The sequence below is a fragment of the Capra hircus genome, unplaced genomic scaffold, assembly GCF_001704415.2.
Source record: "Capra hircus breed San Clemente unplaced genomic scaffold, ASM170441v1, whole genome shotgun sequence".
NCBI lineage: Eukaryota > Metazoa > Chordata > Mammalia > Artiodactyla > Bovidae > Capra > Capra hircus.
In genome coordinates, this window is record NW_017214303.1 from 9,932 (window position 1) to 24,590 (window position 14,659).

The 14,659-nt window shown below is 38.4% G+C and overlaps 1 protein-coding gene across 1 annotated transcript; it reads right to left on the reverse strand.

Annotated features, from left to right (window-relative positions):
* Positions 1–7,855: 7,855 nt before the first annotated feature.
* On the reverse strand, positions 7,856–14,496 carry LOC102189936 (Fanconi anemia group B protein; the record flags this gene model as incomplete). The annotated part of the gene is given in 7 exon segments (XM_018045530.1): positions 7,856–8,694; positions 9,381–9,618; positions 9,737–10,167; positions 11,190–11,356; positions 14,244–14,276; positions 14,278–14,351; positions 14,483–14,496. Coding segments are annotated over 7 exon segments (1,369 nt in total), but the record flags the coding sequence as incomplete, so codon positions are not given.
* Between the last annotated feature and the right edge of the window lie 163 nt (positions 14,497–14,659).

The window sequence follows — 14,659 nt, forward strand, 5'->3', positions numbered from 1 at the left end:
CAGCTCTCCCAGATGGACAGCCTGGTGGGCTCCAGCCAAGTAGGAAGCAGCAACTCCCACTGCCTGGCCCAGCCTAGCCCAGCCCGGCTCAGTTCTACTTATCCCAATTTAAACCAAAACTTCATCATCTCATGCCTAGACCTCTCTAGCAATCTCCTCATTGCTACTCTTCAATCTACTCTTTGTCTCTTATAAACCAGCCTCTAAACAGCTAACAGGGCCATATATGTAAAAGAAAAAGTGGACTGTGCCACATGCTCACATAAATTCCTTCAAACCTTCCCATCTATGATTCCTAAACACTGATTCATTGACAAGTGCCTGTCCCTAAGTTTCCACTGGTGTGTTGCACAATGAGATGAGAACAATTAAGACAACATGGTGATTTTTTTATGAAACTAAATTTATTCAGTTTAAATAATGTGTATTCTAAGATTATATTTTTAGCATCAGTATATTCTGTTCTACAAAATGACGCAGATGTGGGAGCCATTTTTTAAAACATTTCTACATGGTAAAACAAAAAGATATCAATTCCATGCTAGTCTCCACAATTTTAAAAATTACACCCACTCACATGGAACAAGGGACTAGTTCAAAACTGGGAAAGGAGTATGTCAAGGCTGTATATTGTCATGCTGCTTATTGGACTTATATGCAGAGTACACCATGCAAAATGCCAGGCTGGATGAGCACAAGCTGGAATCAAGACTGCCGGGAGAAATATCAATAACCTCAGATATGCGGATGACACCACCCTTATGGCAGAAAGCAAAGAGGAACTAAAAAGCCTCTTGATGAAAGTGAAAGAGGAGAGTGAAAAAGCTGGTTTAAAACTCAACATTAAAAAACTAAGATCATGGCATCCAGTCCCATCACTTCATGGCAAATAGATGGGGAAACAATGGAAACAGTGACAGACTTTATTTTCTTGGGCTCCAAAATCACTGCAGATGGTGACTGAAGACATATAATTAAAAGACCCTTGCTGCTTGGACGAAAAGCTATGACCAACCTAGACAACATATTTAAAAGCAGAGACGTTACTTTGCTGACAAAGGTCCATTTAGTCAAAGCTATGGTTTTTCTAGTAGTCATGTCTGGATGTGAGAGTTGGACTTCATAAAGAAAGCTGAGTGCTGTAGAATTGATGCTTTTGAACTGTGGTGTTGGAGAAGACTCTTTTGAGAGTCCCTTGGACTGCAAGGAGATCAAACCAGTCAATCCTAAAGAAAATCAGTCCTGAATGTTCATCGGAAGGACTGATGCTGAAGCTGAAGTTCCAATACTTTGGCCACCTGATGCGAAAAGCAGACTCATTGGAAAAGACCCTAATGCTGGGAAAGATTGAAGGTGGGAGGAGAAAGGGACAACAAAAAATGAGATGGTTGGATGGCATCACTGACTCAATGGACATGAGTTTGAGCAAGCTCTGGAAGATGGTGATGAACAGGGAAGCCTGGTGTGCTCCAGTCCATGGGGTCGCCAAGAGTTGACATGACTGAGCAACTGAACAACAACTAGTCACATCTGTAACAACTCTATTTCCAAACTAAGTCACATTCTGAGATACTAAGGATTAGGACCTCAATCTATCTTGGGAAGGGCGGGGGAGGTAAGGGGAGGACACAATTCAATCCATAATAAATGCCTACCTAAAATCATTTAAATAGTAGTAAACAGGAAGCAGGTAAATCTCCCTTTCATAATCCAGGCCTGAGCCAATCAATACAGGATATTCAAATGACCACAGGCCATCTCAGGGCTGAATGTGGGCAGCAAGACATGAGGAGAGATTATGCTTTGGAAAAGAAGGTTCCTCACTCTTCTGTAAGCTTCCTCCTTCTGGATGGACTGGTGTGTCAAGACGTACACCTTAATATACTGCTGAGCTGCTGAATCAAGCCATCTCAAGCTTGCACACCTCTCACCAGTTACAGTAACCATGACATCTCCTCCACTGGTAAGTTTGTTTTGTGTTGGATGTTCCTTTAACAGAAGACCTAATGGATAAAAGGTGTCATCTGGAATTGTACAATCATTGTCTTTCCATTGTCTCAGTATTTGGCGTAATTTTTCATTCTTTGGAATGAAAGAGAAGATACCCTTCCACAATGATTATGGATATAAGGCATGGAAGATAATCTAAATTGGGAAATGTCAAAGAAGAAAGTAAGAGTAAGCTAATGTATTCTTTGGCATTCCTTTCATCACCAAAGGTGCTGAAACATAGATAATGTATGGCAATACTTTTGTGTAGAATCTGTACCAGTGGAAGCACAATACCAGAGATGGATGACCTTGTAGTTAGCTAACCAGAAAACAGAGTAAACTGTGAGGATTTTATGGAAGGACAATAAGATTTCTGAAAACTTGAATTTCCCCCAACACAAAAGTCCGGACTTTAACAATACCATGAAGTTGCTTATCACCTTGCCTTTCAGAGTATGGTCCATGAACCAGCAGCATCACTATCACCCTTGAGCTTGTTAGACATGCAGTCTCAGGGCCTACTCGAGACCTGCCAAGTGAGAATGTAGATTTGAACAAGATCCTCAGATGATTTGTATGTACATGAAGCATGAGAAACAATGGCATGTTACATTACGAAGAGAAAGATGATAAAGAGAAATCTGTGAAGCCGTGCCCCCGAAACAGTCAGGCTGACTTTCTGCTTGTTGTAAGGCACTGGCTCTGGCTGTACATCAGAATCACTGGGGGAGATTTTAAACTGATGCTAAGGCCCAAGGCAGATCCCAGACCAACTGCATCAGAAACTTTGGAGTGAGGCTTAGGGTCAGCATAGCCCTAAGAAGTCCTTAGGTGGTTCTTATCAACAACCACGGCTGAGAATTATTAGTGTAAAGCAAGGGCTAGGAAAAGGAGGACTGAGAATTCATGCTTAATGAATATAGTTTTAATTTCACAAGATGAAAAAGTTCTAGCGATCTATTGTGCAACAACATGAATATACTTAACATGATTGAACTGTACACTTAGAAATGATTACCATGAAAAATTTAATATTATGCATTCACCACATAGGTAAATAATTCAGATAATCAATTTCAATTAATAAGTATTTCAAAATTGCATGATTTAAATGTTTTAGATCCCTTCTTACTGTGCAAAATGCTCTGGTTTGAACTTCTTTCTTTGTGTATATGTAACTCTCTGAGCATTTTCTTTTTCATATTTTTTTAAGTAAAGTGTTTTTTAAAAATTATTATATTTATTTATTTTTGGCTGCACTGGGTCTTCGTTGCTGCACATGGGCTTTCTCTAGTTGCAGTGAGTGGGGGCTACTCTTTAGTTTGTTTATTCAGCTGCACCAGGTCTTAGTTGTGGCACGAGGGATCCTCTAGCTTCCCTGCAGCATGGGAACTCTTAATTGTAGCATATGGGATGTAGTTCCCTGACCAAGGATGAAAGCTGGGCCCCCTGCATTGGGAGGGCAGAGTCGTGGCCACTGGGCCACAAGAGAAGTCCCTCTCTGGCCCTTTCTTAATGGGACAGCAACATGTCTGGTGGATGATCCCTGAATTATCAGACACAATACCAGTATATGATAATACCACTTTAGTCCACAACTACCCGAACAAGAATATCCTTAATTTATCAGATCCCTAAAGAGTCTTGTCATGCAAAATGAAGAACTCATGCTTTCAAACACTGTCCCTATTGGGTACAGTGCCCCAGAAGGGTATTCCCATAAGACCCCAGGAATAACTTTATGAATTAGTATAGCATAGAGCTCTGTGCCACCGTCTCTCTCATTAAGACTGCAAGTTTTTTTCAAGCTGCAAAGAGTCATATTTATCTTTAGATCCCTAGCAGCTACTTATATACTTGAGCAAGACACATATTTGATGAAATATCAATAAACACATGACTAGATGAAAGATCTCCACATCCTCTTCCACTTCATATACCATTGATATTTTGAAAGAGACAAAATGTTTTCTATAGGCACATCATTGGGAAGGATTACTGCACACAAAGGATGAAAAAAGAAAATAGAATCCCACTCCGTTTCTTCTCAAGTGATGTACTAATGTGGAATAAAGACATTAAGTTTTCTAAAAGAGCTAAGTTTTCCTGGAATTCCAAGCTCTACTGCAGTGACTACCAGCCAATGACAAACACTTCAGAGAATCTCAAGACTTTCTAGTGATGTCTCAAAGAGAAGTTATTTAAGGATTATTTAAAGAATTGACACTTTTATTTAAGAAACTCCCAAATATAAATTATTATACAATAATTCTACACAGTTATGGTTCTAACAAAGACAACTAAAATGAAATAAAAAATAGAGAGTCAAGTATTTAGATAGAGCAGAAGGCAAGTCAAGAGAGAAAACTTGGCTGGAGCCAGCAATCACCTCTAAGAATTCACCTATTACAGGATTTAAGATAACATGGCCCACAACAAAGCAAACCATGATAAAATGAAACGACAACCTATTGAATAGAAGAAAATATTTGCAAATGATATGATTGTTAAGGGGTTAATATCCAAAATAAATAAACAGCTCATACAACTCAATATCAAGAAAACAAACCATCTAGTTAAAAAGTAGACAGACCTGATTAGACATTTTTCCAAAGAGGACATGCAGATGGCCAACAGACACCTGAAAAGATGCTCAAAATCACTAATCATTAAAGAAATGCAAATCCAAACCACAACGAGATATCACCTCACATCTGTTATCACTTCTGCCATTACCTCACGTCTACCATCATAAAGAATACAAATAATGTTGGTGAGGATGTAGAGAAAAGGGAACCCTTGCACACTGTTGCTAAGAATGTAAATTGATGCAGCCACTGTGGAAACATTATGAAGGCTTCTTAAAAAATTAAAAATATTAATAGAATTACCACATGAGCCAGAAATTTCACTGCTGGGTACATCCGGGAAAAAACCAAAACAAACATTAGTTCTAAAAGATACATGCATGATTATTCATAGCAGCATTATTTATAACTGCTAAGATATGGAAGCAACCCAAGGTCCATCAACAGATAACTGGATAAAGATGTGGTGTGTGTGTGTGTGTGTGTGTGTGTGTGTGTGTGTGTGTGTGTGTGTGTGTGTGTGTGTGTGCGTGCATGTGTGTGTGTGTGCATGTGTGTGTGTGTGTGTGTATATATATATGGACTACTACTCAGCCATAAAAAAGAATGAAATAATGCCATTTGCAGCAACATGGATGGACCTGGAGGGCACTGTCCTAAATGAAATAAGACACACACAAAAGGACATATACTGTGTGAAATCATTTATACAGTGGAATCTAAAAAACACAACAAACTATATATATAAAACACAAAAGCAGCAGACTCACAGATATAGAGAACAAACTCATGGTTACCAGTGGGGCAAGGGAAGGGGCAAGGGGTGACATAGGAGCAGGGAATGAAGAAGTACAAACTAATATGTATAGAACAAGTGATAAGGATATATTGTACATGCAGGGAATATGATCTATATTTTATAACTATAAATGGAGTATAACCTCTAAAAATTGTGAATTACTATATCATATCCCTGTAACCTACATCATATTGTACATTAACTATATTTCAATAAAAATATTAAAAATAACATGACCCACATTTCCCCTGATATCACAATAATATTAATAAATTTATATTTTTATTGGGCTTCCCTGGTGGCTCAGAGGTTAAAGCATCTGTCTGCAATGCAGGAGACCTGGGTTAGATCCCTGCATTGGGAAGATCCCCTGGAGAAGGAAATGGCAACCCACTCCAGTACTCTTGCCTGGAGAATCCAATGGATGGAGGAGCCTGGTGGGCTACAGTCCACGGGGTCGCAAAGAGTCAGACGTGACTGAGCGACTGAACTGAACTCAACACTGCTTATACTTTGGAGGTAAGTGACTGATGCTGTGGGGAAATGGATAATCCAAGGTGAAGTTAAAGATGCTAAAGAAGTTTCCTTGCTGAACTCAGGACGATTATGTTGACCTCCAGTTATGCATACAGGTACTTTTGTCCCGTAAAGCTGCTGACAAGAAAACGGCATGGTGAGGAGGAGACAGTAGGAGCCTGATATATGCCCAGGAGGGATTGCTGGATCATATGGTAATTGTTTGTTGTTTTTTGTAAGGAACCGCCATACTATTCTCCATAATGGCTGCACCAATTTACATTCTCACCAACAGTGTAGGAGGGTTTCCTTTTGGGAGGACAGGTTTCTGAGGGGAGTCTCAGATTCCTGATGAAGTGCCATTGCCTTCTCCGGAAGTGGTCAAAGGAATATGATTATTACAGAGCCAACACAACTGAATCATGAGAGCACAGCCAAGGGCGGTCATTCCCTCAAACTCTGGCTTTTCTAGTCTGTAGTAAGTAGAAAAATTATACTGGAGTACAAAGCTCACTTGTAAAGAGGTTATTTGATACATACAGATTAATAACTTTTAGTTGCTTTATAAATAAAAAATAAACATGCTTTTAAAAAATATCTTAGCTTTTCTACACATGAACTACTATAATTAAATTCTGTTTAGCTTTTTGGCAGCCTCCATTTTATAATTTAGTTCCTGTATTTTCTACCTGGTTGTTCTTTCAGAACATGTCATGGGTAGCTTCATTACATCTATATACATATACTGCTTCCAGATTTCCACAATTAATCCTGAAATTATCACATTTCCATTTCCAGAAAGTCTGAAACATTTTTCATTGAAATTTCATAGAAACAGAGCTATAAAGTTCTATTTCAATTTGCAATGGATTACTAAAAAAGAAGTAGCATATTATATGGACAGCCATAAAAACCAAGACAGTAATAACCTAGCTTCATGAAAACCCACTTGCATCATCTGATCATTAAGGACAAGCACATCTGAGGCACGGGGGGAAATGAGCACTTCACTGCTGCTAGCGTGAAATGCTGCTTTCTAAAATCATCTTTCTTTCAACTGAGACAGAAACTTCTCTAACAGATTTTAGAGCAAAATGAATCAGAAACATTCTTTTTGGCCCATATCTTTTTGTGTCTTTTCCCTTCTCCTGACATTCTCTTATTATTTCAGAATTCTTATTTTTTTCCAACAAGAAAAGAGAATAAGTTGAATTTTTATCCCTTTAAAATGCCTAATTTGACCCCTTAAAAATCACTTAACTAAAGAGAATTTTCACTTAAATTTCTCAGTTCTTAAAAATGTCCCATTCTTTAAGTTACTTTAGCTAGGATTTTACATTTTAGCTGCATTTCAGATGGCTTAAAGGCATTTTCAACTATTTGAAAATAGTGGCCTGTGAGGTATACTTAGCCTTTTAAAAGAGAGGCTTTTCAGAGAAATGCCCAACAATTTTCACATGCCTGTAGACTTACAGTTTCAGAGAGGTTTTCTAATAAAATTGAATTTAATAAGGGTTTCCACCATTTTCATTTTAGTGGTGTCACCTAGACACTCTGCCATTTAAATTTCCACAGGGGCTTGATGTTTACAGAATCTTCTGAATCCTGAAAACCTTGTTTATCTGTTTGAAGTTGATTTTTATATGCTAGGTTTTACTAGGGTGCTTCCCTGGTGGCTCAGCAGTGAAGAATCCGCCTGCCAATGCAGGAGACACAGCTTAGATCCCTGGGTAGGGAAGATCCCCTAGAGAAGGAAATGGCAACCCACTCCAGTATTCTCCCCTGGGAAATCCCATGGACAGAGGAGCCTGGTGGGCTACAGTCCTCAGGGTTGCAAAAAGTCGGACACAACTTAGCAACTAAACAATAATAACAAGATTTCAGTAAGCAGAAAATAATAAAAGGACTATTTAAGTTCTTTAGAAGATTTAAAACAAAATATTGTTTCATCACTTGTGTGTTAAGTGGAAACGCTAAGGCAGGATTTCTCCACCCCAGCAGTACTCACATTTGGGCTGGATCATTCCTTGCTGTGGAGCTGTCCTGTGCAGGGTAGGAAGTTTAGCAGCATCCCTGGGCTTCAACCCACGAGATTCAAATAGCACCCACCTCTTGCTCTCCCCAACCGCCACTACTACTTTTGACAACCAAACAGTATTTCCAATCACAGCTGAATGTCCCTTTGCCCATTTTGGGAGGCAAAATGAGCCCAGGTGAGAAGTGCTGCTCTAAGGCAGGCTATTTCATGCATCTTCAAAACCAAAGATTCTACAGTGAGCCTCAATCTTCATTTTACAGAGGAGGCATACAATGTAAAATGAAAAAGTAGGACCAAAGCACTATGGCAGGGAAAAATATTCTAAAATATAATCAAACTGAGAATATAATTATAAATCTGTCAGTTGCTTGGCAGCAAGGTCTGATTTCAGCTGAACTTCAGCTAATTTTAAAGTCATTTCTCTGTAAAGAGCACCACTCACTTTTAAGTTCGTCCCCAACATTTGCTCCTTTTCTCTCTGAAGTTCTTTTCTGTAGAGATGGATGCTTTCCTCTATGTCTGATAAAGCAGTCACATCATCACTACTCTTTTCTTTGTTTACTTCACAATTCTGCACCAAGCTCGTTTCAACCTTCACTAAGGCAGAAGAAGAAGTAAGGGTGACCAATTCCTTCTCCAAAGCTGCTGCCAAATGACCAATTAGAAAATCCTCACTTTCTAACTCTAGATATTTGAAGAAACTGTTTATAGGGAGAACTGTGCTGAGATCATGAAGGCACTGGAACAAAACTGTTTGATTCCTGGAATAAAAAAAACCAAACACAATATTACAAAACTTAGTGCAAAATGGTCATGTAAAACATATTGTAATAATCAGTTACCATTCCTTTCTACATCCTCTAGTAATGAAAAGAACCTATAATGCATGCAGGTGGTTACTGATACAATTCAGACAGCAGTAATCACATACAGTCAGCCCCGTGGCTGGTTGAATCTGTGGATATGGAACTCATGGATATGGAGGGCAGACTGTACTAAGCCAGCTTATAAAAGGAACTTCAGCATCCATATTTTGGTGTCCATTACGGTCCTGGAACCAATCCTCTGTGGATACAGAGGAACAACTGTATATATATCCTAACCAATTCAGTTAGTACTGACTAATAACCCGATTAGGTTGCTTCCTGATTCAAGTTTTTCTCTGAGTCATAAAATCAAAATTATATTTGTAAAATTTCATTGTGGGGGAGCAAAGGGAAATCCTAAAATTATTACACCCTACCTAATCAACCCCACCAAAAAAAACCAAAAACAAACGTAATTAAAATGGCTCAGTTTCCAAGTGAGACCACCTGTTTATTCACCTTGTACCAGGTGATGAGCTGGACATGTCCTACAGTGGCACAGAACACTACTGGAGGGATCCTTGTTGGAACACACACACATACACACTTCCCTGGACCAATGCCAATTTGACGTGAAATACCTGGAATAGACTACTAAAATTCCTTCAAATGGTGTTCTTTGTTTCCAGTTGAAGAGTGTCCCATAGAAATTTCCTGGCCTTTTGCAAAAGCAAATTTCTGGAAATTCTTTGAGGACTTCACACTTCATGTGTTCTAAGAGCCATACCCTCACCGAAGTCAGAGCAAACATGGGTGATGTGATTTGAAAACAAGCTCTGTGCCATGCTGCAAGAAGTGTAAAGAGATCTTCCATGTGTTCTACGGCAAAAACATCACAAGCGCTGTCATTAAACTCTGTCCAGGATCACATAAAAGGAGTTCTTAAAATTTTCTGATTCAATTAGGTATATGATTAAAAAGGATCCACAAAAATTACCTATAGGTTTCTTCTCTGGAAATGTCAGCACGTATTTCCCACTTGAAAGATCTTCTACACTTAAAACAATTCTGCCACATTGAACATAATGAGCTTCAGAAGAATTACCATTCTCTCTCATTTGTAGCAGCACAACACAACAAAAATTACTGAATGTTAAAAGCGGTGGAAGAGCTGTTACAGCGGTAATCATCTGTACATACTCTTTCTTCAGTGATTGTTCACAAACAACGCTTTCCTCTTTCTCTTCTTTACTATCAACACTCAACTTGATTCTTTTTACCTCTGATCTTACTTCATATGGCACTGAGCTTAGTACTGGAGATGAATTCCGAGTCAACTTAAATATTTTATTTTGACACTTAATAAATGGAAAGGTGGAGTTAGGGCCTTGATCCACTGACAGCAATAAAGTCACGTGATTCAGGGACCTGTAAAAAACACAGAGCTCAGTTAAGTCTAAAAGGTCATCAACCAGATGATTAAATGCCTTTAAACAGTAAAAAAAAAAAAAATTGTTTATTCTCTTTGCCTAGGAAACATCATTTCAAATGTAAAATAGATTTTAAAATTAAGTATAAAAGCAAACATAGTTCCAAAGATCCTGTAATAGCTCTTCTCTTGAAACCAGAAAGCAAAAACATTGTAAATATGCTGGACTTTACAAAGGGAATTTTTTTTAAGAGAAAGGAAAGGTAAAATAATGCCAGTATTTTCTTTCTAGGGTAGATTTTTCACCTTTCCTCTTAAATAAGAGAAAAAAAACCCTACTCACTTAAAACATTATTTATTTATTTTGGCTGCACTGGGTCTTCCTTGCTGGGTGCGGGCTTTGCTCTAGTCTAGGTAAGCAGGGGCTACGCTCTAGTTGCAGGGTGCACATGCTCATGGCAGTGGCTTCTCTCCGCTGCGGAACACAGGCTCTATGGCGCAGGCTCAGAATAGCTGTGGCACACAGGCTTAGTTGCCTCCCAGCTTGTGGGATCTTCCCAGATCAGGGCTCAAACCCGTGTCTTCACTGGCAGATGTATTCTTTACCACTGAGCCACAAGGAAACCCCTATATTTGTATTTAATATGACAGAAGGCAATGGCACCCCACTCCAGTACTCTTGTCTTGAAAATCCCATGGACGAAGGAGCCTGGTGGGCTGCAGTCCATGGGGTCACTAAGAGTCGGGCACGACTGAGCGACTTCACTTTCACTTTTCATTTTCATGCATTGGAGAAGGAAACGGCAACCCACTCCAGTGTTCTTGCCTGGAGAATCCCAGGGACGGGGGAGCCTGGTGGGCTGCCGGCTATGGGGTTGCACAGAGTCGGACACAACTGAAGCGACTCAGCAGCAGCAGCAGCAGCAGAACATCTAGATTACTATGTGGCATGCATTATACTTCTGTTGGACAGTGCTATTCCATAGATCAAGATGACATTATCATGTTAGAATTTACTTACACCTTCAAAGAAGATGTGGCTTTCACTCCAATAACCAAGCTATCTTCTATTACCCGATACCACATCTTCTCTACTAGCTGTTCTAAATCTTGAAAATTGTCTGATAACTTTTCGTCAAAGGTACAGACAGGATTTTCTTCTTCACCACAAAGAGTAACAAGACATTCCTTATGAAAAAATATGTTTAAATAACTGATTACAAAAATATACCAAATGTAGCAAAACAAAAAAATACAATGTAAACCAGTTTTTGGCTGGGCCTTACAGCTTACATATTTTAAAGTAAATTTTTATCAATGATAAAGATAATACATAATTCACTAAAATAAAATTTATAAAACATACAATTAACTATCTACTTGGAACTACCCTGAATATTCATTAGAAGGACTGACGCTGAAGCTGAAGTTCCAATCCTTTGCCCCTGATGTGAAGAGGTGACTCACTAGAAAAGACCCTGATGCTGGGAAAGATTGAAGACAGGAAGAGAAGGGGGTGAGAGAGGATGAGATGGTTGGATGGCATCACTGACTCGATGGACATGAGTTTGAGCAAACCCCAGGAGATAGTGAAGGGCAGGGAAACCTGGCGTGCTACAGTTCATGGGGCTGCAAAGTGTTGGACACGACTGACCGACTGAACAACAACCACCCTTGGATCAAGAAGCATGGCCTAACTGTAAATAAGGCTCTGGATACACAACACAGAGCCAGCAGGGATATAACCTTGAGTTCATTTTGAAAAATAATCTGACAAAATGTGCCCAAGGCATGCTGAAGACAATGCAATCTTTATTTTATCAATGACTAACACTAAACTTAGAATTGGACATTTTTGTATGAATAACACTGATTAAACTATATTTGTGAAATTTTTATTCATTTTTTTTTTCTTTCAAGTGTAGTTATTGCTAAAAATTTTCTTCTTTTTCCTTTTTTTTTTTTTCCAACTCAAGTACAGTTGATGGTAAAGTTTTCTTCTTAAAAGTCCAGGACACACTCACTCATTTCCACACACATATGGATTTATAATACAAATATAAATAGGAGGAGAAGTAACAATAAAAAAAAATACACAACACTTACTGAATGCTTACTATATGTCAGGCATTGTTCTAAATGCCGTTCACGTATAAATATGTTTAACCATCACAATAACTCTGGTACCCTGCATTGGTAGTATTATTATCTACATTTCCCAAATAAGGAAAAGTTGAGGCAGAGGGAGGTTAGGTACCTTGTCCCAGGTCACACAGTTGACATGAGGCAGAGCTGGGATCTGAACCGGAGCCAACTGCTTCCAGAGCCCATGGTGCATATTAACTATTACTCTACACTGCCCCTCTGCATGGTAATTACTGGAAAAAGATATGGGCATCTACATTCTAGTGAACTAAATGTGTTCCTAGGAATTTGATACTTCTGCCACTAGCTGTGAGATTTGAGGCAGGGTAAATACCCGAAACAGAAATTTTTATTACCTGCCAAAATTGCTTTTAAAGATAGCAATGTGAAGGGCTCAAAACAGTGCCTTCCAGACAGTGATTTCAATGCATTACTTTCTAACCTTTCTTCCCCTTTTCTAATATCAGCAAAATCACTGGGCTCAAGTAAGAAAGGGAAATGGGGAGACCGAACAATGGCTTTCAACAGGACTTGCATGAGGGTCCCCAGGAGCTGAGAATAGTAACACAGAAATGCAACATGATGTGCTTCTGTTTCTTACATTAATGGAATCATTTTGGGCCAAAATCCTCATGCTGCTAAGACTGAAATACAGACAGAAGGCAAAGACCATTATAAGAATGGTAAATCTTAGAGGAAGTCAGAGTAAGATGTTAAAGTCACCTGAGGGAAAGAAAATATGCAACTTCAAGTGTGTTTATGTCCAGCTTGTCTTGATTTATCTGTAATTCAACTATACTATTTTTCTCTGTATGAAACAAATATGTATAAACACTATTTTTTATGAAGTCAAAGCAGTTTTTGCTAATATTCTACACTACCACACTGGCATAAGTAACTGCAAGGTACCTGAAGAGGTTCTTATGATGGTCAACCACAAGGAAAATGAAAATAAAATTATAAAAAGCAAATAGGAGGACTGAAAAGGCATAGCAATTTAGGGACATTAACTAGAGAATAAATACTCTTAGAAATGAATCACACAACAGACTAAAAGAACAATCATTATATTAAAGATGAAATTATGTCACCATTAACACAAAATGAAATAATAATTAATATATTCTGTTGAATAAGTCAGAAAACATATACAGTTTGTTCCTTGAACAAAAAGGGTTTGAACTGTGCAGGTCCACTTTACTTACATGTGAGGACTTCCCTGGTGGCTCAGATGGTAAAGAATCTGCCTGCAAAGCGGGAAGACCCAGGTTCAATCCCTGGATCGGGAAGATCCCTTGGAGGAGGGAATGGCAACCCACTCCAGGATTCTTGTCTGGAGAATCCCATGGACAGAAGAATCTGGTGGGCTAAAGTCCATGGGGTCGCAAAGAGTCGGACGTGACTGAGTGACTATACTTTTCACTTTCACTTATATGTGAATTTTTTTTCAATAGTAAATACTACAGCACTACATACTCCCTGGGTGGTTGAATCTGCAGATGGGGAACCAAGGATACAGAGGGTCCACAGTAATACGACTTGCAAATTTTCAACTGCACATAGGGCTGGAGCTCCTGACCCATGTTGTTCAAGGACTAACTGTAATTCACTTAAGAGTAATTTCTATTCAAACTATACAAATAAACAGTTTAATAGTTATATCTTTAAAAAAAAAACAAACTTGTTCCTCAAGGTGGCTGACAACTGAGATTTTAATATCATATAGAATAATTTGCAAACTGGTTAAAATATTGGTTTTTTAACCAGTTTTCAATGTCATAAAAGCCCACCATTACATAATCTCTGCCATCGTGCTTCTTGATTCATTGAACAGCACTTTCTAATTACATTCCAATACTCCAATTTAAATAACTCCTAAATAGCTTTTAGATCTTCAATTCATAAAACGATAAAATGGTCACATTTTAACTTTACCTCCTCTGCCACTTAATGTACTATCATCTCTTTCTTCGAAACAAGTTCATTAAAGCCTTGTAAGATTTTGATATAATTTTTTCCTTAAGCAAGAGATGCTGCTGTTAATTTCCAAATAGAAATGAAACCAACCTATAAAGCATAAAAGAAAAACCATTGTCAGAGATATAATTTCAAATAAAACCAAATATACTAATAATTAAGTAGGTATCTTCTCCAAATTTGCTTATTAATTCATTTTCCTATAGCTAGCAATGAATACTCAGAGCAAAACTATTTTATTAAAAAATGAAATCCCTAATTACAAAGGAAAATAATACAGCAAATAAATGCAATAGCTTACATATCAAACTGAGACAATGTCAGCGTATTCACATGTTTCACAACTGAGAAGTATTAGATCTCTCTCTG